At 35.3% G+C, this 27,859-nt stretch overlaps 1 protein-coding gene across 4 annotated transcripts in view; it reads left to right on the plus strand.

Annotated features, from left to right (window-relative positions):
- The window catches only part of CEP85L (centrosomal protein 85L), a 166,545-nt gene that overhangs the window by 122,711 nt on the left and 15,975 nt on the right, over window positions 1–27,859 (plus strand). For 3 of the 4 annotated variants that reach the window (XM_020971597.2, XM_020971600.2, XM_020971599.2), the window contains exons 5-10: window positions 6,435–6,552; window positions 11,490–11,672; window positions 16,541–16,693; window positions 18,136–18,290; window positions 24,741–24,858; window positions 25,400–25,450. In XM_020971597.2, the coding sequence (XP_020827256.1) occupies window positions 6,435–6,552; window positions 11,490–11,672; window positions 16,541–16,693; window positions 18,136–18,290; window positions 24,741–24,858; window positions 25,400–25,450 (778 nt within the window). Of the gene's footprint in view, window positions 1–6,434; window positions 6,553–11,489; window positions 11,673–16,540; window positions 16,694–18,135; window positions 18,291–24,740; window positions 24,859–25,399; window positions 25,451–25,697; window positions 27,855–27,859 lie in introns of those variants that run through there. The other variant, XM_078155180.1, reaches the window with a different exon arrangement.

Genomic DNA, 27,859 nt, shown 5'->3' on the forward strand with positions numbered 1-27,859 from the left:
TTCTCCACTTAATAGGTTTATAACAGCTATATGTTCTTCAAATGATTCACGTACATCATCATGCTCATTTTTGCTAACTGGAACATGTTCATCTGAAATACCCTTTTGAAGAAGAAGTGTTTTGACAAAAAGATAGCTTTTTTCAAAATGCTTGGATTTTTTTTTTTGCCACATGTCATATATAGACTCGTTTTGATTTGACATGTCACAGAAATGCAGCATTCCTATAGAAATATTCTTTCAATAATTCACATTGCTGATTCTGTTCTTCATAAAATTTAACTATCTGTTCTTGCAGAGATAAAATTTTGGCTAACACCTGTCCCTGCAATAGCTAATGCACTTTAGGACGGTAAGGCAAATCCACACCAAATACCTCACCATTCACCTTTGGCATGTTACGAAACTGATGATGCTGTCTTGCATTTGCATGAATATAGTTAACAATGCTCATAATTTATTGCAAAGTGTCACTTTAAAAAAAGTAGCTTTAACATAGTGATTTAGTGATCCAAGATACAATGAAAAGAAATGAGAGCTTCTGGATCTGTTAATTAATACTTTTTTTTTATCTGTGCAATAAACCCTTCATGTTTTCCTGTCACGGAATGTACACCATCTGTACATACGCTCACTAAATTTACCAAATTCAGTCCAACTTAATGACATTGATCTTGAAAGTTGTTGAAGATATCTATTCCCTGTGTTCTGTTTGTAAGAGTGCCCAACCAAGTAACTCTTCATAGCAAAGAAAATCTTCTGTTGTGACCTGAATGAAATATAAAACCTGCACTGAGTCAGCAGCCTCAGTTGATTCATCCAAAGTGATTGAATAATAATATATTTTCCTTTTGAGCTATTGCATGAAGTTGTTCTTGTTAAGTTGAAGATTAATTCATGCTGCCAATCCATTGTGGCTCTTCTTGAAAGAGGTAGTTGTACTTTGAAACATTATCAGGGTCTAATCACTGTACAACTTCGACAATGCATTCTTTCACAATTTCTACATCACTGAATGGTTTCCCTTTTTTTCCTGAGTATATGTAAGCTACTTTATAAGTTCCTTCAGTGGCATTATTTCCAGGTCTTATTGCTGCTTCGAAGAATTGTCTTTGCTTTTGATCTTTTAATTTCTGCAGTACAACATTTTGTGCCTCTCTCTCTAATTTGAGGTATTTGTCCTTATGAGTGTTATAATGCTGATGAACATTGAATTTTTTTAATATTGACATTGTAGCATCACAGAGCAAGAAAATCATCTTATCTTTAGCAGAAGAGAGATAATATTGCAATTCCCAATCCTCATTTTAAAAATCTGTTTTCTTGGGGCAGCTAGGTGGCGCAGTGGATAGAGCACCAGCCCTGGATTCAGGAAGACCTGTTTCAAATGCGGCCTCAGACATATAACACTTACTAGCTGTGTGACCCTGGGCAAGTCACTTAACCCCATTGCCTAGCCAAAAAAATTTAAAAAAAAATCTGTTTTCTTTCCTTCAGCATTCGTTTGGTCTTCTTTGATGTGACATGCTGTTGAGGAGATAGAATTAAAAAATACTGTTGAGCTATGCAACTATTCACAAATTCCACTTCAAACAGAAACACAGTGTACTATTGTCAAAAGCTGATAACAGATTGGCTTACTCGAAACCCATAAAATATCACCAACTGGCCTGATGTTGTAGTAGCACCAGTCAGATAGAGGAAGTATAATGAGCGTAGCAGTGGTCGGTTTAGCCCTTATGGCTTACTAATGTTCTAATTGTGCGGGTCAATCTGGGAGGATTATTTTGTTGAAACTTAATTTATTCCTTGGTATTTTAAATACATTCATTCTAAAAATAAAATAAATATAAAAAATGAACAAAATATATTAATAAAAAAAGGCTTTTTTTCTGTAAAACTTGGATTCAGTCAAAAGGCCACACTTATGGACCTAGAAGGCCACATGTGGCCTTAAGGCTGCAGGTTCCCCACTCCTGTTCTATATAATTGCTAAGTAATATAATGGGAAATGTGGGTAATGTAAGAACAAAATAACAATAGTTTTTTTTAAAAAGTAATCTTTTTTTATAAAAATGGAAAATGAAAGTCTCCATAGGCTTTGCAAACTTTATTAGCTCCTCCTCTAATGCTCCTGCCTCTTATTCTAACTTCATTTTGCATCTACAGCATGAATTGTTGCCTAAATAACAATTTTATATCTATGTAATCATTCAATTCTCTTGTATTAATAGAGCTCAGAAAGGAAAAAAAAAACAAAAAGAAAGGAAAAACGAATCTAGATTGTATCCTTATTTTAAAAAATTAAATTCATGCATAAATTGAAGATAGCGGTGAATTTTTGTGATGTATCTTTCCTCTTTTTCATACATTTCTTTGATCTCAGATAGTGGGAATGATAGAGTCATTGTACTATTATGTCAGCTGCCATGAGGCAGTTGATAGATCACCTTATTTAAAAACTTTTTGGAGAAAGAAGATTCCCTTCTATGTTAATGCTGTCAGATCACAATGTCTTGTAAAATATTTCCTTTCCTGTTTGTCTTCTACTAAATCTTCATCTCTTGCTTTTGCTTTCTTCTTCTCAATTATTAGTCTGTAAACTTCTCTTTCCTGATCTTCCCACCTTTTAGCTGTCTTCCCTGGATTCATTTCAGAATATTGAAATTATTTTTCCCTTTGTCTCTAATGCCTCTTTTCCTTTTGTCACAACTAGTTCTGTTTTTCTTTGTTCATGAAAATTTGAACTTTTTATTTCTTCGCCGAGACTTCCCCCCACTATTACTTCTTAGCACATCTTTAATTTCTTGTGTTACTTGATCTTTAGTGAATGTCCTTCCCTAATGTTTGGCTTTCTCTTGAATGCTCTCTTTTTTCTAGATCTTCATAATAACACTTTCTGTCCTGCATCTCCTCCTACCTGTCTGTCTTCTCCTTAATCACCTTTGCTAAACCTTCATCCTGACTGCTCCTGCTAATTTTAGGTGTTCACCAAGGCTATGTCCTAATCCTAAAACCTCTGTACAAACAATTCTCAAAGTGTAGTCTACAGACCCTTGGGTTCCTGACACTTGGCGCCTGTGAAAACTATTTTCATAGTAATATTAAGATGCTATTTTCTCTCATTCTTCATGAGTCTACAGTGGAATTTTCTAGATACCATATGATTTGTAACTTAAAGGTTTAGCCTCAAACGTTAAAACTGAATTAATATCTCATCTGCAGAATTGTACTAAGGCCTTCCAAAAGGACACATTTACAGATATAGCTGTACTTGGTATTTTGCCTCATCCAGTATCAGCAATCACAGAAGAAGTGAAGGTTAAGAGATACACACAGACACATTCTCTCTCTCTCTCTCTCTCTCTCTCTCTCTCTCTCTCTCTCTCTCTCACACACACACACACACACACACACACACACACACAGAGTAGTGAAATATTCAAAATGTTTAATCAATTTTTAAAATTTTATGATTAATTAACAATTGTTTTGACATTTTTCAATGATTCAGTGGTGTAAAAGGTGGGTAAAATTGCTGGCTCTGTTACTTGCATTAAAGCAGTGACCCCAAACTGTATCAGTAGTCATTGTATTTTTTCATCACCGTGCACTGGTAATTAAAAAAAAATACTAGTTGCACTTGAATGCTCTTGATGAAGAAAATAAAAGTTACTTATTTTATTATTTCTTGATCATCAAATATAGACCTTTTTAGTAATCTGTTGGACAAAACGGGAAGTTCATCTTAAGGAAAAGCGCATGTGTTGAGTTGTGAACTGACCTATCATCTTTTTTTCCATGGAAACACCATTTTTACATTGAAGAATGGCTAATACAAACTATGGTTATTCAGATTTGGGTATTTACCCTAGCATTTTTTCAAAAATGAATGAACAGCCATGTCACTTCAGGGAAGACAACTGACAGTATTTGCTAATAGTTATTAATAGTTGAACTTCAAAACAGAAATCATATTTGGAAAATTTATATCAATTACCCTAAGCTTGACAGCTTCCCAATACTTAAAAACTTTTCTGCTGAGATTGGTGGTGATATTAATAAAAGTGACTTTTAAAAAAAGTGAACCATGTCAACAATTGAATGGTATATAAGTAAGCAGACCTGTATTTTTCAAATAACCAATGCATGATGGTACAAATTACACATGAATAAAAGGTCCATTTATAGTGCAGGGCAGACCAATGGATTTTAATTTAACTGAGTAGGAAAAGTACATTGATGTGCTTTCAGATTCCATATGGCAACTAAACTTTAAAAATGTACCACTTGTTTGTTTTTGGTATAGTATCTTTAAAATATTCCTTCCTTTTCCAGCTCTGTGTGAGGCTAGATTTTCTTCATGTACTGTAATCAAAACAACATAGAGTAGATTGAATGAAGAAGCATGTATGAGATTCCACTTGCCTTCTATTAAGCCTGACATGAAATTTGTAAAAATGTGAAAAAAATGCCACTCTTCTAATTTTTTTTGAGAATTGTTATGTTTTATAAATATTATTTATGATTAACATATAATGAGTTGATTATTTAAAGTGAGGTGGTAAATATTTAAAAATTTACCAGTTTTAATTTCTAATGTAATAAATATCTATAGATATGACCACAAGAAACCAAACCTCTTTTGGATACTTAGTAATTTTTAAGCGTGCAAAGGGTCTCTGAAAGCACAGAGTTTGAGAAATGTTCCTTACTCTTTTACTTGGTGATCTCATCAATGTGGATTTGATGATCCTCAGATCTACTTATGCATCCATGTCATTCTTTTACTCAATAAACTCCAGTGGCTTCCTATAATTTCTTGGATCAAATATAAAATCCTCTGTTGGGCTTTTAAAGTCCTTCATAATCTGGCCCCTTTCTACCTTTCCAGACTTCTTACATTTACTCTTTTCCAAGTATTTTTTGATCCTTTGACTTCAGCCTCCTATTTGTTCCATGCACAGTAGCTCTTGATCTCTGTCTACAGGCATTTTCACTGACTGTCTCTTTGATCTGGAATTTTCTCCTCACTTTTGCTTCCTAATTATCTTAAAGTCTCATATTAAATCCTACCTTCTGGGCAATAAGCCTTTGTTGGTCCTCCTTAATGCTAATACTCTCCCTCTGGCATCTCCAATTTTTATTTTATATATGTCTTGTACATAATTGTTTACATGTTGTCTCTCCAGTTAGATGGTGAGCTCTTTGATGACAGAGACTATTTTGGCCTTTCTAGTATCCCCAGAACTTAACACAGTGCTTGGCATATAGTAGGCACTTAATAAATGGTTTGCTGACTCGACAGAGATCTAAATCTTAATATACCCTTAAACTTAGCAGCATTTTCCATGTAGCAAAAATGAGAATGTAATAATTAAAAAAAATTCTGAATTCATTCATTCATTCATTTATTTTTTGCTTTTTGGTGAGGCAGTCAGGGTTAAGTGACTTGCCCAGGGTCACATAGCTAGTGTCATATGTCTGAGACTGGATTTGAACTCAGGTCCTTCTGACTGCAAGGCCAGAGCTGTATTCATTGTGCCACCTAGCTGTCCCTTGAATTTATTTATTGATGATTTAGTTATTTTAAAAATATATTTTTCTATTTTCTCTTCTCCATTGTTTGTTGGATATACATTTTATTGAGAGGTAAATCAAGATGCTAAATCATATACTAAATTAGAAATATATTTCCCAGAGGATGTGAGATGTGTAATTGTGCTTTGGGAAATGATGAAAGGAATGAGTTCAGAAAAACCTTGAAAGATTTGTGTGAAGTGAAGCAGCACCAGAATAGTGTTTAGAATAATAGAAAAGGAAACAGCTCTTAAAAGTTTTAAACAGTTTGATTAGTGATTCCAGAAAACTGATAATAAAGCGTAAGTCTTAGGTGTTGGCAGAGAAGTGATAAACTGTACGTACAGAATGAGACATACATTTTCAGACATGACTAATATCTGAATTTGTTTTTCTTGACTATGCTTACTTGTTACAAGGGAAGGCCTTAGTTTTTATTTACTTTTTATTCTTTGATGCATTGCGGGGTAGTTTTTGAAGGACTAAGTAGGTAGTAATTGTGATGCCAAAAGAGAAAGAGGAAAAAAGTGTCAATGGAACATTAAAAATGACAAAACAGAAGGAAGTTGAGAAGGGAACACAGGCAAGCCAAGGGAATATTGGTACTATCGTGTTAAATTTAACATATAATTTAAAAATAAGTTGTATACAACATCAACTCATGGTTTCATGTGCAATCTTTTTTTGTGTGTGGAAATTTTTATGTTAAGTTTAATAAAAAAAGTTTTTAAAGTTGATTTTATGTCCTTGTAACTAGGGTAAAATGAGAACTTTCCTTGAGAAATGTTTACTCTTTTTTTTTCTTTCTTTCTTTCTTTTTTTTTTATAACCAGACTTGAATTTCTGTTTTATAGGCAGAAACAACAAATTTCCAATCTACATCAGAGGATCAAGGATAATGAATTACGAGCACAACATGCCATATTGGGTCATTACGTGAATTGTGAAGATTCTTATGTTGCAGGTTTGCAGGTAAGAAATAGAAAACATTTTTTATGACTGTTTTGTATAAAACTGATGAAGGATGGAGAAGAACAACAAAAAGGGCCAGAGTAACTGAATTTTAAAGTATATGGAAAGGAATTACTGGTAAGAAGATTGGAAAGGTAGGAAGGGGCCAAGTTGTGGAGGGCCTTGAATGCCAGACAGATAATGATATATTTGATCCTGTAGAGTTAATAGGAAGCCAGTGAAATTTATCAAGTTTGGGGGTAGGATGGGGTGACATGATCAGACCTGCACTTGAAGAGTATCACATTGGCGGCTGAGTGAGATTGGATGGATGGCCCTGGTGTATAAATATGAGACGATGAGGACCTTCACTAGGTTTGGGATCGTAGAAAGAAGGGGAAACTTCTTTGAGAGATGTTGTATAAGTAGAAATAATGAGATTTGGAAAGAAATTGGATATTGGGTGTGAGGCTAGCAAGTGCTGGATGATAACACTGGAATGTGAGCCTGGATTCCATTCTTGAGAAAGTTTGGAAGAAAGGAAGAGGATTGGGGGAAAGATAGTAAGTTGTATTGTGTACACAATGACTTTGAAATGCATGTGGAACATTTACTTTGAGATATCCATTAGGTATTCTCTGATGGTGGGATGGGAGCCTAGAAGGAGTAGGACATATACACAAACACTTTGTTATAAATGATAGTTGAACCCATGGGAGCTGCTAAGAACCGCAAGTGAGATAGTATAGCAGGAAAAGAGAAGGGGGCCCAGGATAGAGCCTAGGAGGTACCCACTGTTAGTGAGTGTGACATGGATGAAGATTCAGCAAAGAATCTGTGAACGAACAGTTAGAAAAATAGGAGAAGGAGCACCAGGAAAGAGTCAAAGAGGAGAGTGTAAATCGCTAGTCTCAAAGGCTGAAAAGAGGTCAAGAAGATAAGAATTGAATAAAGGCCATTAGATTTGGTAATTACAAGATCATTGGTAACTTTGGAGAGGGCAGTTTTAGTTGAATGATGAGTTTGGAAGCCAGTTAACTTGAGGATTTAGGATCAAGTGAGAGAAGTGGAGGCACCTAGTATATACAGCTCTTTCAAGGGTTGTAGCCAAGAAAGAAGAGAGATAGAGAACAATAGCTAATGGATGTGGATCAGGTGAGAGTTTTTTAAAGATGGGATGCCATATAGGCAGGTTTGTAGGCAGCAAAGAGTCAGATAGGGAGTAGTTGAAGAGTAGACAATGGAGCTAGTAGAGTAATCAGCCAGAGAAGAAGGGATGGGATCAGGGGTATCTGTAGGGGGATCACAAGAAGGGTCTTCTTTTCACATGAGATAGAAGTGAAGGATAGGTAGAAGAAGTTTGAGTCGTGGGAGAAGAGAAAGTTTTTTTTTTTTTTTGATGAGGTATGAGGCAAAGTTTTTAGCTAAGAGGGTGGTAAAAAGAAGTTCTGTAGCAGGTTTGAGAGATGAAAAGGTTTGAAGTAGTTGTTCTTGTGAGTGGTATACTGAATTGATTAAGGAGGTATCACTAGGGAGGTTCCGTGATAATGTACTTAGATATATATGTTTAGATTACAATAGCAACCATTTTCCCCCTTTATCAGAACGATTTTACCTTTTCTAAATATTTTGATTCAGTGTTTTTATACTAGTATTCTAAAACTGAATCACAATTAGGCAATCAAGATGGTAAATGTGTAATTTGAAGGGTGAAGAAAATATTAAAGGCATTAATAGCATCCATCCAGCAGAGGGCTCTCTAAGATAGGAAGCAAGGATAAGTTGTGGGGTGGGGGTGAGGATGGGATGGGGTGCGGAGGATGCCCCAAAAGAATACTGGAAAAAAAAAGATTGCCTTCAAAAAAATGTGATAGGTGGATTTTGGATGTTTCTTGGGAAATTAGGAGAAGTTATAAATAAATCCCCTTTGGAAAAGTAAGAGCAATTTACTAAGGTCAGAAGATCATCATGTGAATAATTCTAGGGACTGAGTGTCTGGTAAATTATCTACAACCTAGCATAATTTCATTTTCTTCACTAAAAACTAAGTAAAAGCATGATTGTAAGAGCGTAAATGTGATTTTAGAATTCTCTATTGCCTTCGATTAATTCTCTCTAAAAGCAAAAGTGACCATGTTGATTGATGAAAGAAATAGTATGTATTTGATCTAGAGTAGTTTTCATTAAATATGATTTGTAAAAGATAAATAGTCTTGTGAGTTCCTTTAAGATTGTATTTTTAAAATTTCATTTTTTTAAATAGCTAGCATTTATATAGTGCTTTCAAGTTTGCAAAGTACTCTACAAATGTTATCTTATTTGATTCTCACAATAGCCCTGGGAAGTAGGGGCTATTATTTATACCCTTTGTACAGATGAGGAAACTTAAGGCAGACAGAAGTTAAGTAACTTGCCCAGTGTTAACATTGCTATAACGTGGCTGATGCTGGATTTGAATGCTGGTCTTCTGATTTCAAGTCCAACACACTATCATTGTGCCACTCAGTGCTAATTTAAGGTAGATTGAGGAAAGCAGAACGTTTATGTATCTGAAAGACAAAAGAAACCATACCTTTTGGGTCAGTAGAGAATTGAAGCTTTCATCCTAAAGCTTTAAAGATTCTTATGTTCTTTTAGTGGTGGATAGGTCTAAAGAAGAAAAGGTTTTGATTTTTTTAATGCCTTTTACCAGCATTTACCAAGTGGTAGGTATATTGCCGATAACTGTTTAAATTACAGGCCTTCCTTTAAAAATCTTAAGGGCACACTTTGTTACAGGAGAATATATAAGGTCTTTCCACTCAGATCCTATCCTGATGTGTCATTATGGTGTAAAAATGACTGACACCAGAGTTTTCATAGGTTCAAGCTCTGGTACATCCTACCAAGGTAGAAAGACCTTGGAGAAAGTACATTTGTCTCATCAGTGTGCCAGCCTAGTTGTGTCTGGGGAGTCTCATAACCTGGTTGGTCACATTGGGGTGAATATTTTGGCCACAAATTGTGAAATAATGACCAAATTTGGCCTCCATGAAGAGATGAAATGGCATATTTTAATTTTATTTTTTATTTTATTTTTTAAAAAATGTTTGCTTGGTGTAGGTGATAAAAGTTTCATTTACTTTTAAGGCAAAAAGCTTACCAATTCTTATCGCTAAGAATTGTTGATAAGCCAGTTTCTATTTCTGTCTTTTTTTTGGCGGGAAAGGAGGTTGTTTTGTTTGTCTTTCCTTTCAAACAGTATATGTGACCTTTGTTGTTCTTCATTAATAGCTGTTAATGAATCGGGGGACCTTCTTTCTCCATATAATTTGAGCCTGGCATTTTATACTCTGTTAATTTTTAGCAGAGGTAACTTCATATAGAATAGTAATATTGACTCTTTTGAAGATTGATTGCTTTAGTTATATTTTTAAGTGTTATTGTTACTTTTCCTTTTCACAAATCAACGAACCATTGCCCATTAAACTTCCCATTTAACCCTCAAATTAATGAGGAATATTTATATAAAAGCAATTGACAAAATGACATGAGTCTTCACTCATGGAACCCCTTATACTAAGAAGAAGAAGATGCTTCGAAAATTAGTTCTGCAGAACCAGTATTGGCAAATAAAATTAATAAGAGCTTGATGGCCTTTATGTGGTGTTCTTGTAATTCTCTTACTTAATTCAGCATCATTTCATCTAGTCATTTTTCTTCTCATGTAGTTATTGCTACATTATATTCATGTAACAAATTGTTTAGCCATATTAATATTTGTTAATGTCAGTTGATAAGCCCTATCTTGTTTTTAGTTTCTACTGTATAAAATGCTGTTATAGGTATTTAGGTGTATATGTTACCTGTCCTTTCTCTGACCTCTTTGACATATATGTCTAATAGTGAGATTGCCAGATCAAAGAATATGAAGTTTGGTGAATTTTCTTGCAAATGTGTTGTACATGATAATGAAAAGTAGCTTTTATATAGTGATTTAAGACTTGCAAAGTACTTTACGTTTGTTATCTCATTTGCTCCTCACGACAAACCTGAAAGGTAGGTGTTCTTATCACCATTTCATAGATGAGAAAACTGAGATCAAAAGACCTTAAGTGACTTGCTAGTATCAGAGGTAGGCTTTGAACTCAGGTCTTCTGACTATAAGTCTACCACTCTATGCAGTGGATTCCCTAGTTAGATGCTTTGTATTTTTCTAATCCCCTGAAGCTAGAAACTGTTTGTATTTTTGTCTCTAGCACCTGGCACCTAGCCAATTAATGTCTATTAATTGCTCAGTAATTACAGTTGTTTTCCAGATAGTCTGGCAAGTCTCCCTGAAGTTTCTTAGTTTTCCTGTTTTCGCACAGCCCCTCCAACATGGACCATTTCAGTCTTGTATTATCTTTTCTGTTTGAAGGTTATAGGATGAAACTTAATACCTATTTTCAGTTCTCATAGTGATTTGGATTAATGTTTATTTTCAGTTGTATTTTATGAAATCACAGTTCTCTGTACTTTAAAAAATAGTAATGTAGTAGAGTCATAGTATTTTAGAACTGAAAGGGACGTCGATTTCCACCTAGAAAGGCTAATTGTCTTGCACAACATCACATGGTTAGTGAATAACAGCCAGATTTTGAGCCCAAGTTGTCTGAATCCAGATGTTGGACTCTGAAGTTTAGCTTCTACGGATTCATACTCTAGTGAGGTTCCGTTAGGAGTTATGATTTATCTTGAAGAAATATTTGTATCTTACATTTGTTTCTGTTGAATTATTTGTACTGTTTAACATTGCATCCAGAGAGAAAAACTGTTCCCATTCATTGTGTCCATTTTTCATATAACTCTGAGTTCTATATGAATATACTAAAGCATAAGATAAAACTGATTTGTATTTTTCTTTCCAGATTCATTTTGGGTCATTAAGACAATAATAAATAAATCTTTTTAACCCCTCTTTTGTTTTTCTCATCTAGCAACCACAATATGATAATGCTTCACTTCAGGCTCCATTTCCTGACCGATCAATATCTCGCCCTGAACATGAGGAACTTGAACGAAAGCTTGCTTCTGCCGAAAAAGAGCTTTCACAACTCAATGAGTTTCTCAAGCAAAGTGCAAGCAAATCTAATGAAGAGAAGAAGAAGCTGGAAGAGAAGGTAAACGTTTTTTCCCGTGTTTTATTTTCTTGTCTCTTAGTGTAGTGGCTGCTTAAACTGAATTGATTTGCCTTGTTGGTTTCCAAGACCTGAGAGAAATCTTGAAATCTTCCTTTGGGAGTAAGAACCCACATATTTATGTGTTTATGTAATATATGAGCATATAGTAGGCTTATTTTATAAAATGTGCTGAATGTACAATATTTAAGCTATTAAAACTTAAAATTACACTAAGACTTTTGGTACACCCTGGACATATAGAAATATTAAATTATTTCTTTGTAACCAGTATGTATCATTTTTAAAGTTGGTTGCCAGGGCCAAAATTTGACCCTTAAACTATTTCCTCCTTTATAGGAATAATAATCTGTCCCCTCTGTTGTCATCATTTTCCATCTCTGTCTTGCTTCCAGGAAGAATGAAATCAGGCTAAGTTTTCCATGTGTAAGATTTGCTTAGATCCATTTGAAATCATTGGCCACGCAGAAACTCTTATTTTCTGAGATAAGAAGACAATACGGCATAGTGAAAAGGACAGTATATTTTGATTTAAACTTCCTAAATTCAGATCTTATCTCTGCCACTTGATACATGTGTAAACTTTACCTCTGGGCCTCAAGTCTGTTCATCTGTAAAATGAGTGACTTGTACTAGGTGAGCACTAAAATATCTTCCAGTACTAAATCTATTTTCCTTTTATCCTATTTGTATAGGATTTAAACTTTTTTTTCATAGCACTTGCACATTTCTGATCTTGTTTCATCTTTATCCTAACCCTGTGTGTTGATATCCCTACTTTATATCTGAATAAGGTTAGCCTACAGAAACTTTAAATGACTTGCCTAATGCTACATAGATAATTAGTAGCAGAGTTGATTTTTAGAGTCAGGTTTCCTGATGTTGAACCATTGCTCTTTCTTTTAAACTTCTTAAGTTATAGTGAATTTAGGCATCAGTGTAGTCTCTGCATTCAACCAGGTTTGGGCTCCCCCACAACATGGCTTTACCTTCATGGTACACTTGAAGCTATTTTCTCTCTCTTTTTTTGCATTCCATGAAGTAATACACACCTACACAAGTAAACCTATATATCTGTACTTAGAAGGTCCTATCATATATTTTCTTTGGTGTACACATTGTAACTAGAGAGTAGAAGCAATAGTCTGTGCACTTAATGGTTTCATCATCTACATGCTGCTTTTAACTCAAGGTTTTTTTTATGACCAATCGGCTAAATACAGTTTTACTAATCAACATATGGGGCAAATTGTGATCTATCTTGTAGGGTGAATCTCCAATAATGTTTTTCCTATGAGGACTGACATCAGTAACAATAGAGAAACTCCTTGGATTCTTTATCTCCTGGGCATATCAAACAGAAATGTTTTCTGAAAAGCATGGAAGAAAAACTGGTTCCCTTACCTGAACCCTACTTTGTTAAAATAGCTTCCCTTAAAATGGAAAGAACTTAAAATTTGAGTTATTAGTAACCAGGCTTAGATAAACTTCATTCATGGGTTCTGAAAGAACTGAAGGATATTATTGCTGAGCCACTGTCAGTGATTTTGAATATCATGGAAAAAAGGAAAGGTACCACAGAGCTGGATAATGTCTAGATTTGCACAACAGTGATGGACACTATAGGTCACAAAACCATTTGCCAGTGAGGCTGTTTTCAGTTCCTTTAAAAATCTTATGATGGGGGCAGCTAGGTGGCACAGTGGATAGAGCACAGGCCCTGAAGTCAGGAATACCTGAGTTCAAATCTGGCCTCAGACCAAACACTTGACACTTAGTAGCTGTGTGACCCTGGGCAAGTCACTTAACCCCAACTGCCTAAAAACAAAAAATCTTATGATGCAATTTTAAAAGAATCTTTTTTTTAGTCATCTAGAAGGGAAATACGGTGATTACAAAGACGTAGCATTCCTTCATCAAGAACATTTCATGCCAAACTAAGTTCCCTTCCATTTTTGACTGGAGAGATCTGATAAACTGGTAGATAAGTTGTATGCTGTAGACAAAGTATATAACTATATTTCAGCAAAGAATTTTTCATGCTATTTTTTAATGAAGAGTATGTAGCGGAAACTCTTGAATGGAGTGTCCTTGGCTTCTTCTCTGTATTCTCTCTATGTCATCTCATCAATTCCTATTTAACCTTTTTGTCAGTGACTTAATACATGTCATTGTCAGATTTGCAGATAAAGAAAGATTAGTTTAACATGTTAGGCGATAGAATCCAGAAACTGTGACAGACTGGAATGATATGCCAAATTTAGTTTATATGAATGTGGAGTCTTATACTTAGACCCCCAAATAAAGTCAATTTCACAAGTACAAGGGTGAGGAGGCATTCCTAGACAATAGTTCATGTGAAAAAGGTCTGACTGGGTATTTTAAGTAGATTTTAACCTTCATGTGAGCCAACAAACAGTGTGATAGATTTTTCTTTTCCATCTACAAACCTCCATCTTGATGACACCATCAGTTCCCATGGAATCATCTCTGTGTAGGTTATTCCAAAATCCATATATCCAGCATTCAGTCTTTTAATCTTTCTTTTGGTCTCTAGTTCTGTACCACCAGCTATCTGTTTATTTACCTTGATGTACTGCAGGTATCTCAAATTTAACATATCTAATATGAAATTCATTATCTTCTCTTCTGAACTGCTTCTCTACCAAATTTTCCTATTTCTTGTTAGGGCAGCACATTCATTCCATTTACTCAGGTTCATGATTTCCCAGACTTCCTTGATTGTTATCTTTCCCTCAGTACCAGTAGCCAATTAGTAGCCATAGTTTGACTATTTCACTACTACAATATCTCTTGCAAATTTCACTTTCTTTCCCCTCATGGCTACTATATACCACCTTCATCACCTGTCACCTAGACTACTCCAATAGCGTCCTAAGAGATCTTTTGTTTCTACTTTTACCAGTTTATTACATCTTCTACACAGCTGACAGAAATAACCTGCCACAAATCTAATCAAGTAATTTTCCCATTCATTAATCTTCATTGGCAAAATATAAAGTCTTCACTTTGATATGTTTAAAAAAAAGTCCTCCAGTCACTGGCTTCAGCCTACCCGTACAGACTGATTTCATATCCAGCCATCCAAGATTACTTGCTGTTCCCTGCACTGAACATTCCATGTCTCAAATCCCTATTGTGCTGTGATCACATTCATGCTTTAGGTCCACTTCTTAGAATCCTTAGCTTCTTTCAAGGCTTAGTTTAACTGCTACCTCTATTAGGAAACTTCATGATCTTTTGCCATTTTTAATTTTCTTTCCCACCTCAGATCATCCAGTAGAATGTAAACTCCTTGTGGGTCAGCACTGTTCTGACAGACTGCAGAGCCAGTAGAGTTTAGAGAGTCCTTTATAATGCAGTACAGTTTGAAGATCGATTGATATAAATGGATGATAGTGCACCTAATTTGAAGTAACAGCAATAGGAATCAAGAAGAAATTTGCCCAGGATTAGGCTAGGTTACTAGCCAGATCTTTTCTCCTACAAAAAATATATACATATAAAGGGGTGTGATGTGGACAAGTGATTAGATTTGTTCTGTTTAGCCCAGGAAAACTGAAATAAAAACATCATATAGAAATGAGAAAGAAATAAATTTCAACTTACTACAGAGAAAAATTTCCTAACAATTAGAGCTGTCTAAAAGTTGAATGACATACCTGAGGAGATAATAGGTTCCCATTCACCTTCAGTTATAGGCTGAATTATTACTTTTTGGCTGTGGTTTGGAGAGGATTGTTATTTGTGTAGGGGTTGCCTTGATGTTCTTCAGTGTCCTTTACAACTCTGAGATCCTTTGATTCTGTGATAGTTAGCTTTCAGAAGACAAAGGTCTGTTTTGTGAAAGAGATTAGATTTATTCTATTTAGACTCAAGGGATAGAATATAGGATCAGAGGATGGAAGTCATAGATACAGTAATAATGACAACAGCAATAACTAGCATTTATATGGCACTTTAAGGTTTGTAAAACACTTTAAAATATTATTTCGTTTTGTCCTCATAACAACCTTGTGAGGGAGGTAGGTTCTATTAATAAAAGCATATTACAGATGAGGCAACTAAGTCTGACTGAGGTTGAGTGACTTGCCCAGAGTCACACAGCTAGTAAGTGGCTGAGATTGGATTTGAACTAATGTCTTCTTGACTTCAGATTCAGTGCTCTCTTTCTTGCACTACCTACCTGCCATTATAGGGAGGCAAATTTCAGCTTCATATGAGAAAAACTTGGTAGCAGAGTGATCTAAAAATGGGATTATTTGCCTTTTTGAGCAAAGACAAACCAAAACAAAATACCAGACTGTTGAGTATAGGTAGAGACTATTTTTTGGAGGGTAGATAGATAAGCTTTTAAAAACCACAGAAATACCTTAGGAGCTTTAGGTGGTAGGAGTGATCACCTCCTTTTACATTATCATTTAGTTATCTTTTCTCTGTCTCATCTCTGTTATTGATCTTAATTATTGTGTCATCTATTGCTGATTATTGAATTTTCAGAAATGATTGTATTCAAATAGTATTATATAACTGGTATACATGTGCAAAATACATATGCAAATTTTATATGCAACTATACAAAACATACACGTTTGTGCAAATACTTGTTACCTTATTGATTTAGCTTCTGCATTTGTTGGCTTAAAGTAAGTAAAGGTATCTATATGTACACATACACACACGTATTAATTGTTGTATTAATGTTTTTATTGTTAAGTAAAATAAGTGGACTTATTGGATCCAGTGATTTTGAATATTGAAACATAGATTTATTCTAATGCAACTTTATCACATATAAACACCAATTAAACATGTATTCTCTTTTTTAGCTGAAAACCAGAGATAGATATATTAGTAGCCTGAAAAAGAAATGTCAGAAGGAATCTGAACAAAACAAAGAGAAACAAAGACGAATTGAGACCTTGGAAAAGTACTTGGCTGACCTGCCAACTCTGGATGATGTGCAGAACCAGAGCCAACAGGTAAAGAGGGACTCTTGCTTTTTATTGGGATGAACAATAAAATATTGAAACTATGTTTTTTTACTCATTTTTTTTGAAACTAGGCTTTAAGTTGGCTTCTTGAGAATTAATGGATTTAAATATTGAAGTGAAATATTTTTGTCTGGTTGTGAGTTAACCTCATTTGTTTAATTCCTGTTGGATTAAAATATATCATGGGCTTCACACATTTGCATGCATAGTATTTCCATCCTATCAAAAATTTGCTTTGTTTCAAATGAACTTATATGGCACAAATGCTCATAAGGCTCTTGTTGAGCCCCAATTCCATTCCGAAGAATATCAGATTTATTTTTTTTCCTCTCAGTAGCCCTGATTTTTTAAAACTATTCTCATGACCCTTTCTTTAGTTTTTGCTAATACTATCCCAAACAAGTAATTTATTTCCAGCCAGTTGTCTGGTCCTTTGTCACTATTCCACCTAGCTTATATCTGTCTGCTTCTGTTCCTTCCCCAAATTGTTGCTTCAGAATGTTCTGACAATCATTGAGCGACACTGACCTGGATTATTGGATAATATAGATTGTTGTCTTGAATGTTCATCATTGGAAATAATGAACCTTAAATGTTATATAAAAGGAGGTAAATTGTTCTATCTCCTATAATGGGTGAATGGGTGAATTTCCAATGTATTATATAAATTTAAAAATTATAAAAATAATTCGAGGCAATCCCAATCCCCACTATTCTCAAGCCCTTTGTCATTGTTCTTCACTTTGCCTTCCTCCTAAACCGTACCCAGTCCTTTATTCCAGAGTGAAATTTTATATGTGTATATGCACATGTGCGTATGGGCTTTTTTGTTTGTTTGTTTGTTTGTTTGTTTTAAGCTTTGGTAATGGGGTTAAGTGACTTGCCCAGGGTCCCACAGCGAGTAAGTATCAAGTGTCTGAGGCCGGATTTGAACTCAAGTTCTCCTGACTTCAAGGCTGGACCTCTAACCACTGTGCCACCTAGCTGGCCCTGAAATAATGTTTTTCACAAGAAGGTGTGAGTGTTGTATGTATGGAGTATGTTTGGAGTGAGGACATATGCTTTGGTTTAGACAGCTGTATAACTGTTAGAGGATAAGACAGAATCAAGAAGCTAAGAAAATTCCATGGGAGGCTGTATGAAAAGTGGTGATGGTAGAGATCCAAGTAGATGAAATTTCTCAGGTTTTTTCTATCTCTCTGCCATAAGTTCTCTTGCTTCTTGTTTCTTCTTTCTCCCCAGCCTTGACTCCACCTCTCATACTTTATGCTCCCTTTCCTATGAAGCATACCTGAAATTCTAAGAAATGAAAAGTGAAACTAGTATGCACATTATAATATTCATGAGAAAATTAAATTAAAATTAAGTTTTTCTAATAGTCTTCTATTAAATTATATCCTAACTTTTGTGGTATAAACACTTTCTCTTAGCTGCAGATTTTAGAAGAAAAAAACAGGAACTTACATGAGACTGTAAAAGATATGGAGAAAAAATTTGGAGAGATCAGAACTCAGTATCAAGAGAAAGAGGTGCAGCTGGCTTGTCAACGGAAGAAAGAAAAGGAGTTGGTTACCACTGTGCAAAGGTATGAAATGTGTCTTTTTTTTTAAAGTGTGGGATTAGATTATCTTGAAATATGAAAGTTGAAGTTTTGGATAAAGTAATTCAAATACAAATAATCACTGCTTATGTACTAATGGTAAAGATATGACATTACTAAAGAGGGGTATGATTTTATTATGGAAAGTTCTATCATTGGCCAGCGTTTCATAGCCTGACATCTGCATAATGTTTTAGATGAGAATGCAACATTGTTGTGCTGTCAAGAGTTTGGGTTTAGCAGAGAAAAGAAACATTAATTTAACATTTATAACTTTTCTAGTGCTAACACAGGCTTCTTATTTCACTGGTTTGGGAGATACTAGACATTCACCAGAGAAAATAAGGATTCCATTTCTTACAAATTTATTCTTTTATATCCATCTCAGCAGTCTAACGCACACTCATTTTACTTGGTGTCTGCTACCTTCATCCTTTCAACCTTGACCCAATCACATATCTTACTACACAGTTCATCTTAGTTTCATTTCACTTTCTTTATGTGGTTAAAGCAACTGGGACATTCATCTGTTTAAGGGTTGCTGCAAGTCTTCTGTAAACTACTTGATTTCTTTCAGGGCTGTGTCTATTCCTTCTCTTGATAACCCCAAGTTATACTGTTATAATGCTTATAACAAAACCAACATAGCTGTAGGGTAAGAAAGGCCCAAGTTAAATGAGGATATGATGAAATAGTGCCTGGCTAATGTAATTCAGATCAGTAACCAGGCCAGAAAACTATTCCAATAGCCTTTGTATTATTGCTGAGCTGCTTTTGGTGGTATTTAAACTTGGTCAGGAGCAATGTCTCAAGGCTGATTTACAAGCGTATGTCAAGATTTTCGAAAAGGCAAGACATAGACTTTATATAGTAAGAGGTTTGATTTTAGTTCTTGGCAGAACTCTAGAGTGTATTATTAAAGGATTGGCTCATAAGCACTTAAAAAGGGAACTGGTGATCATTAAGAGCTAGCATGAGTTTACAAAAAAAGCAGATTATGCCTGAATATCTTTTAGACAGAGTAACTGGACTAGTAGGTCAGAGGAGTGCTGCATGCCTGAATTTTTAATAAGGCATTCGTCAAAGATTCTTATGATATCCTTGTGGGTAAGGTGGAGAGATACAGGCCAGATGCTCCTATGGTAAGGTAGATTAGAAACTGCTTGAATAACTGGACCCAAAAAGTAGCAATTAAAAGATTAATGCCAATTGAAAGCTTTCTGGTGACATGCCACAGGGATTTATTTTTAATTGTTTTGTTGTCAGAAATATGAATCTGGAAGGGGTTAATGTGTTTGATGACAATAGACATCCAGAAAGATAGCAGCCAGCTAGAATAAGGGGATGAATCTAATAATATTAAATAGAGATAAAGCTGGAGGACTACACTTGTATGATTTTTGTATGTTTGGTTTTATGTTGTTGTTGTTGTTGTTGCTTTTTTTAAACCCCAAGACCAGATGTGGGAGATATGGCTGGACTGTAGTTTGTGTAGAAAAAGCCCTGGGAGTTTTGGTGAATTGCAAGCTCAATAAGAGCCAGCACTTTGATGAAGCAGCTAAGAAAGTTATTGCAGCACTAATAGAACAGGTGGCAGAATAAGGAAGATGATCTTGCTGTTCTCTGTCCTGATTAGAACAACCACACTTGAGTGTAGTGTTGAGTTCTTGATGCTACTTTTTAGGAGGAGAATTGATAAGTTGCAGTATATTCAGGGGAAGGAGTGACCCAGATGGTGAAGGGACTTTAAGTCCGTCATAACAAGATCACTTGAAGAAAACCACAATGTTAACTCAGAAGAAATGACTGAGGGGGAAATTTGGTGACTTTATTCAAGTATTTAAAGGATTGAGCAGTGGGAGAGGGATTAGACTGGTTCATCTGGGCCCTAGAATTGGAAATGGGTAGTGGTGGGTGGTAGGATGATTCTATATTTCATCAGGCATTCTTCCCCTGTGGTTTGCTTTGTTAATTGTTGAGAGTTTTGTATTCTCTGAGCAGTCATCCTTCTGATTCTAAGAGCTTTTGTGCTGATTTATTTAATTGTGTTCTGGACTTTTATTTAGGGGTTTTCTCATGAAAATTTTGGTACATGAGCCTTTAAAACAAAAAACAAACATTACCTATTGTGTGGGACAGAGACCACTACTCAAATAAAATGTTCAGAGGCTGAGTTATTGAAAAGCAGAAAAGAGTTTTATTACTTTCTCATGAGAAAGGGCATGCCTCTCCTCGATAGAGAAGCACTGGCCAGGAAGTGCAAATTGTTTAGAGAAAGCAAGTTTTCTTATTCCCTAACTTGAGCTCCTCCCCCTCCCTAACCCCCTGTCCCCTTATCCCATTGGCTGGGCTTCAGGGTGCATAATCTATTCAAGGAAATCTTCCCTAGCAACAAAGAACAAAGGCAGTTACACAGGTTTGCCAGGAGACAAGAAAAGGTGGGAAGTCTTTTAATAGCTGTTTACTCTGGGCTCAAAAACAGGATCTGGGCGTTTCAAGGTGATTTTGCAAGATTAGCTGTTTTTGCAAATGTTAGCCTGGCAAGGGTAAGCAGTTTCAATGTTTGGAAAGTTTGCACAATGTTCTCTCTTGATGGTTGGGGTAGGGCATGTGCTATTCCAAAATATACAACAAGATTTAATAGTTTATATTAAAACCCTGTTCCAGGGTTTTCTTCCCTCACAAAAACGAAAAACAAACATTACCTATTACTTTCTGATCCTTTTTCTCTTTGCTGTTTTGTAAAACTGCTTCTATTAGATATAAGAAAGGGTCATTTGACACATACATAGGTAATTAAAATTAGAGAGCAACAGAGCACTATGTTTACACTTCTCTTATGTTCTTTTATGTTTGTGAGGTTCAAGGGTCATTTACTGAATGGAGTATACAGGGTATCCTCTGAGCAAACAGGGCTGGGCCCAGCTGTCCTTCAATATCCTTAGCTTTAGTAAGAAAGTCTCCTTTCCTCCTCAAACCTAGGCTGAATTAGTTTCTCTCTCTCTCTCACTCTCTCTCTGCCTGCCTTAGGATGGGCAGAGGGTGGAAGTGTGCCAGCAAAGTCTCTGCTGCAGATGGAGAGGGGATGAGTACTTGCCAGTTCTAAGCACAAGGATAGAAGCCTGCATCTATCCTTGCAATGGGAACATGGAACCCATTGGGGAAGGGGTACTGAGCAAACACATTAAGGCTTACAGTTGCTTCATAAGGATTTTCTCTGATCAGGATTCTTTCTTCTTTTCCTCATAGATTCAGCTATGGTTGTTCTGTATAGCTGTCCATAATTCCCGAACTACCCTGCTTTTTTTTGAAGGTTAGAGAGCTGTGGGGTCTTGGGAACATGATTAAATCTCTCATCGTACTTTCTAGTATAACTTACAATAAGTTCAAATGTTGCCTCTTCCTGAAGCTTTCCCTGCCCTCTTCCCTAAGTACTCTCTACTGCTTCTGAACACAGTACTTGTATCTTGTTTCATTTTCATAAGTAATAAAGTATATGCATTATCATGCTTATTAAAATGTAAGATCGGTGAAGCCAAAGAGCTTGTCTTATTCTTCTTTTTGATTCCCACTGAAATGAGTTTTGTACTCATTTGTTGAATGAACACATTTGGATGTGTTTAAATGATTTTGTATCTTGTTGGAACTATTTTGTTAGTCTCTGAATTGAGTGTAAACTGAAGTACCCTTTTTGTGTAGATCTGTTTTATTTAGTAGTATTCAGCAATGATCATGGAATCCACCATCTTTTTCTGAAATGGGAAAGTGTTTACAATCTACAGTCTGTCAGTAACTTTCCTAAATTTGCACAAATAGAAGAAACAGCATGGCATACTGGGAGGAACACTATTTAGGCTTCCAAAGGCCTGTGTTCTAATTTTTGCTTTACCATTAAAAGTGTGTGAACTTGGTCAAATGAACTTCCTAAACCTTAAGTTTCCTCATCTGTAAAATGAGTGTGTTGGACTTAGATGACCTCTAAGGCTTCTTGCGGTTCTAAAATTCTGTGATAGTCTGTGACTTGTCAGTTGTATGATGAAATATCAATTATGTGGCTTATTTGGTTTCCTTAAATATTTCTCAGATCCCTTGATCAATTTCAACAACTAATTCATTTAAGTAATACTCTTGAAATCTCTTGGTGTTTAAAGATCTATGTTGTGAAATTGCTTATTAGAATAAATATATTAAAAAGCCACTGAAACAATAATATAGAGTGAATATCTTTGTTAATCAAAACAATTGCTTAGTCATACTACTCATTATATAAAAATATTCAAAAATTTTTCTGCCTTTAGAAAAATAGGATTATAGAATTTTGTAGTTGGAAGAGATATTGAGGATCAGTTAGTCAAACCTTTCATTTTACAGATTAGGAAACTGAGACTCAGAGAAGGGAAGCAACTTGCCTACCTTGATACAGCTAATAAGTAACACAGTCAGAATTAGAACCTCCAGCCTCTGATTCCAAATCCAGGGCTCTTTGACCATGCTTCTTGGTACAGACTTTTTTTTTTCATTCTCACAGCCAACTACCCTATTCATCTGAAAAGCTTTAATCTTGGTAATGGATTTTGTTTCTTTTGAAATCCTAAAAATACTTATAAGTAGTCTCTTGATAGTAAATTAGGGGGAAGCAAGCCATTCTAGAACATAAAGTATTTATGCTTTTTATTTTTAGACTGATTGTGGAAACCTTTTTATGACAGGTGATAAAGTAACTACAAAGCAGTACTATGTTAGCAATAAATAAAATCTCTCTGGTGCATTCTTTTTTATCACTTTTTATTTGTGACCTGGCCAAGTTAACTTGCTGATGTCATCGTGCAGTTCAGGACCATTATTTATCTTGTAGATTCTAGGTATGGCACTTTTTTTTTCTTTCCTGGAAAAGAAGACAGACTCATGTTTGCTATATTGACTGGAAGAAAAGGGAGGATAATTCACCACAAGCTAGAATAGAACATACATTTTCCTCTTTCTTTGTAGTTTTTTGCAACACACATACAAAGAATTACAAGCTAGAGCAAGAGACTGGACCCATTTTTTTTCTTTTTGTTTTTTACTACTCACCCTTGTCAATGGCACCATTTCTCTTTCCCCTACTTCCCCAGTATATAGCCCCTCATTTTGCGGTCAGAGAGAAGTGACTTGTCCATCTAGCTAAGTAGCAAAGCCAAGAATAGCACCTTATTCAATTAAAGTGGGCTACCTCCTTGCTCCTTTTTTATCTCCATCCTCTTTCTGCTTTGATGTGGCAGAAAATGCCACATCTGTGAGTTAGGTAGGAGGAAAAATTACCAGGATATATAATATGAGTAATGCAGATGGATTAATTCTTTTAGCTGTCACAAAACAATGTGCTTAGGGAGAAGGCTAGATATTTAAGATTTGGTCCCTCCTTTTAAAGAGCTTATGGTTCTGGGAGAGAGAAAACATGAAGATTAAAAACAAAAACAAATTGGAACTTGAGAAAAAAGTAGAATTAATAGGAGGGGAGAGATCACTTTGGCAAGGGGATTAGAGAAGACCTCATGGAAGAATTTTTGGGCAGCCACGTGGTGCAGTGTGGATAGAGTGCTAGCTCTAAAGTCAGGAGGACCTGAGTTCAAATGTGGCCCCAGACACTAGCTGTGTGACTCTGGACAAGTCTCTGAACCCTGTTTGCCTCAGTTTCCTTATCTGTAAAATGAGCTGGAGAAGGAAATAGAAACCATCCCTGTAGCTTTGTCAAAAAAATAAACAGACAAACCCACAGGGGGTCACAAAGAGTTGCACACAACTAATATTCACCAATCAGTGGCAACAGTATGGAAGAATTGCTCCCTGTAATGGGTCTTGAAAACTAGAAGACTGGGTAGGAATTATAGGTACAGATGAAGGAGAAGATATTTGGGAATTAGAAATGGTATTTAGAAAAGAAAATCTGTTGTTGTTTAAGTAATTTTTCACTTGTGTCTGACTCTTCATGATGCCAGTTGGGGTTTTCTTGGCAGAGATACTAGAGTGGTTTGCCATTTTCTTCTCCAGCTCATTTTACCGATAAAGAAACCAAGGCAAATAGGGTTAAGTGACTTGCCCAGGGTCACAGAGTAAGGAAGTGTCTGAGGTCAGATTTGAATTCAGGTCTTCCCAACTCAAGGCCTGTCACTCTATTCATTATACCATCTAGCTGTCCAGAAAAGAAAACAGGAAAGCCACAATGAAAGAGAATGCTAAGAAGCATAATAAGCATGTAAGAATTTCAGGACTTTAGCTGCCTTGTATTGGTATATTTGGAGCCAAATATAGCATTTCTTTCCTTGTCCATAGCTCTAGATTCTACAATTGTACAAAATGCCATAGTCATTAAAGAAGTACCTTGTTTTAGAGATCTTGACTAAAATTAGCCATTTAATCTTATTTTCATTAATTGTCTTTCAAATTTTGATACAGTTTACAACAGAAAGTTGAAAGGTGTCTTGAAGATGGTATCCGGCTACCCATAATAGATGCAAAACAACTTCAGGATGAAAACGATCACCTCAAAGAACAAAATGAGAATGCCAGTAAGGTCAGGCAATACATTTCCACTATAAATATGAAAAATGAGTTCTGTTCTGTAGCCTTAATGGTGGGAGTGGGAAGTGAAAAGTCCTGTTTACTTAATGTAATTATATTAGATAATGTCTTGTTTCATTATTTCTTCTTTGGAAAGGAACATTTAATCAGCTTTTCTACATGCAGAGGAAATTATATAGGATGTTTCATTTTTTTAAAAAAACTATTATTTCTCAGCTTAAACAAAAGAACAATGATTTTCTTTGTAATCTTGAGTTCTTTATACCAAGTTAAACTTGGGATAGAATTAGAGATCACAAATATTAGTAATTTAAAAAGATGATACAACTTTATGCATTAAATGTATTTCTAAAAAGATGTTTAAAATTGAATATGATTAAAATGATATTTTTAAGTGAGCTATTTGACCTTGCTAGGCAAATATACCCTTTAGCAATGGGAATAATCCCACTAAAGTTTTCATAAAAGAGAATGAGGTCTAGAAGTGTTGCATTGGTCAAACTTATAGACTGATTTGTGTTTTATTTATATAGGTAATAGCCAGCCAGCAAAATAAGATTGACAGAATGTTGTTAGAAATTCAGGTAAGGAGTATTTTATGCTTATTTCAATATAGTTCAATATACAAAATACAGTGATCTCTTCCACATCACATTTTTCCCCTTTGTTGTTTTGATATATTGTGGGTCGGCATAAGAAACTAAATGGGAATTTTAGAGTTTTGCGGAAGCTACAGATGACACAGAAAAAGTTTAGAAACTCAAAAGTGCATAAAATATACATATAATATTTTATAATATCAACATTTTATCTTTTTATATCATAATTCAGACTTCTTCTCTAGTACAAAGGGAGTGCCAAAAAAATTTTACAGAGGCTTTCCAGATTGCGAGGTGCCGTGACTCTAATATCCTGCAATGTGAAAGGGAAACATATTTTCAAAATCAAATGCACATGACTTCAGTGCAGTTTATCTGTATATGTATCCTAATGTGGAATCTGTATCCTAATATGGAATACTGAGGTAAAGTTTTGAATTCATTAGTTCTATATATGTCTATGAAGAAATATTATTTGGGAAAAAATAGTTTTTATGTTCTCTGAACTTTAAAAAAAATGAAGAAATACACTCCTTTTCTTTAAAGTATTTTTTGGTTGGATGGCACTCCTTTTATTTCTTTAAAGTATTTTTAGGTTGGGTGAAAGTAACAAAAATGTAATTAAAAGGTTATATCTATGTTGTCAATGCTTTGACCAGTAAGGTATTTGCATTTTCAGATTTCCTTTCTCCTTTGACACTGCTACCACTCTGGTGTAGACTCTTATCACCTCAAGCCTTCTTGTTGGTCTTCTTGCCACAAATCTCTCCTCACTCCAATCCATTCTTCCCTCAGATTTCATCATGATCTTCCTAAAACACAGGTGTAACCATATCACCTTCCTATTCACTAAGTGTCAGTGGCTTCCTGTCATCTTGCAGGATCAAATAAAAAGATCCTCTGTCATTCAGAGCCATTCATAACCTAGTTCTGTACCCCACCCCTCCTTTACAGCCTTTTTACACCCTTATCTCCCTAACTCCTTGGACTTGAGATCCAGTGATACTGGTCTCACTGTTCCTTGAACAAGACCCTCTATCTCCTGACTCTGGGCACTTTCATTGGCTGTCCTCTGCTTGGAAAGCTCTTCTGCTTTTCAACCTCCTGGTTTCTCTGGATTCCTTTAAGTCTCAGCTAAAATCTTTATGTAGGAAACCTTTCCTAAACTTTCTTAATTCTGCCTTCCCTCTGCTGATTTCTAATTTATCCTGTATAGCTTGTTTGTACATACTTGTTTTCATGTTGTTTTCCCCATTAAACTGTGAGTTCTTTGAGGGGCCAACAGGTTTTTTTCTCCCTAAAACCATTCTTAAGCACTATTCCAGTGCTTAAGTACAGTGAATGGCACATAGTAGGCACTTAATAAATGTTTATCAACTTTTTGACTGACTGACACTATCCATCATTCAACATGTGCCACGTGTTCCAGGTACTGTGCTAAATGATGGGGATACAAGTTACAAAGTATGAAATAATCCTACTTGGAAAAAGCTTACATTCTAATGGGAAGACAAGAAGTATATGGAAAATATACAGCACAGACATAAAGTTCATAAATATAAATATATACAGTTAGTGGCATACAAGGCAGTTTGAGAAAGGACACTAGAAGTTGTGGAAATCAGGAAAGGTTTCATGCAGAAGATGGTATGTGAATAGTTTTTAAATGAAAAGTGGGTCCCAGAAGTTGCAATATTTGCTTTCTAATTGATCTCCCTGTCTCAGATCTGTCAGCACTCCAGTCCATAATAACTACCAAAGTGATTTTCCCTCAAGAGTAACCCCTGTAGCGTACCCCCTCCCCCCCAAAACAAAAACAAAACAAAAAATCTCCTGTGTCTCTCAGTTACCTTTAGGATCAAATATGAAACACACCACACACCCACCTCCATAATCCTTTTTGGACATTTAATGCTCTTTTCAACTTTGTCCCTTCCAATCTTTCCAGTCCTCTTGTACTCTGTTCTCCTCACATTATATTATCAGACCATATTAGTTTATTTGTAGTGCTTCACATACATAGCTCTGTCTCTCAATTCAGTGCCATTTTTAAATTTTTTTTATTTTTTTGGTCCCTGACTGGTCCCAGTGACTGAAATGCTCTCCTTTTCTACCTTCTACTCTTACAATCCCTGAGCTGCTTTGTGAAACTCACCTCCACAGTTACCTCAATGTAGCTCATTTAAACAGTGCTATATTTTTAGAAATCACTCATTTTATTTTCCTGTCAAGATTTTGGTTAGTATTGTTTTTTCTCATCTGTCTTAAAGTGTCTTTTCTATGTAGAGAAATGTGTGTATGCAACATACATATGTGTATATAAAGATTCTAAAGTATGTTAATATTTTCTCTATGGTTTTCCTTATATCAGTATAACCCAAGTCATTTTTCTAT

The sequence above is a fragment of the Phascolarctos cinereus genome, unplaced genomic scaffold (assembly GCF_003287225.1).
Source record: "Phascolarctos cinereus isolate Bilbo 61053 unplaced genomic scaffold, phaCin_HiC Scaffold_5;HRSCAF=322, whole genome shotgun sequence".
Classification (NCBI taxonomy): Eukaryota; Metazoa; Chordata; class Mammalia; order Diprotodontia; family Phascolarctidae; genus Phascolarctos; species Phascolarctos cinereus.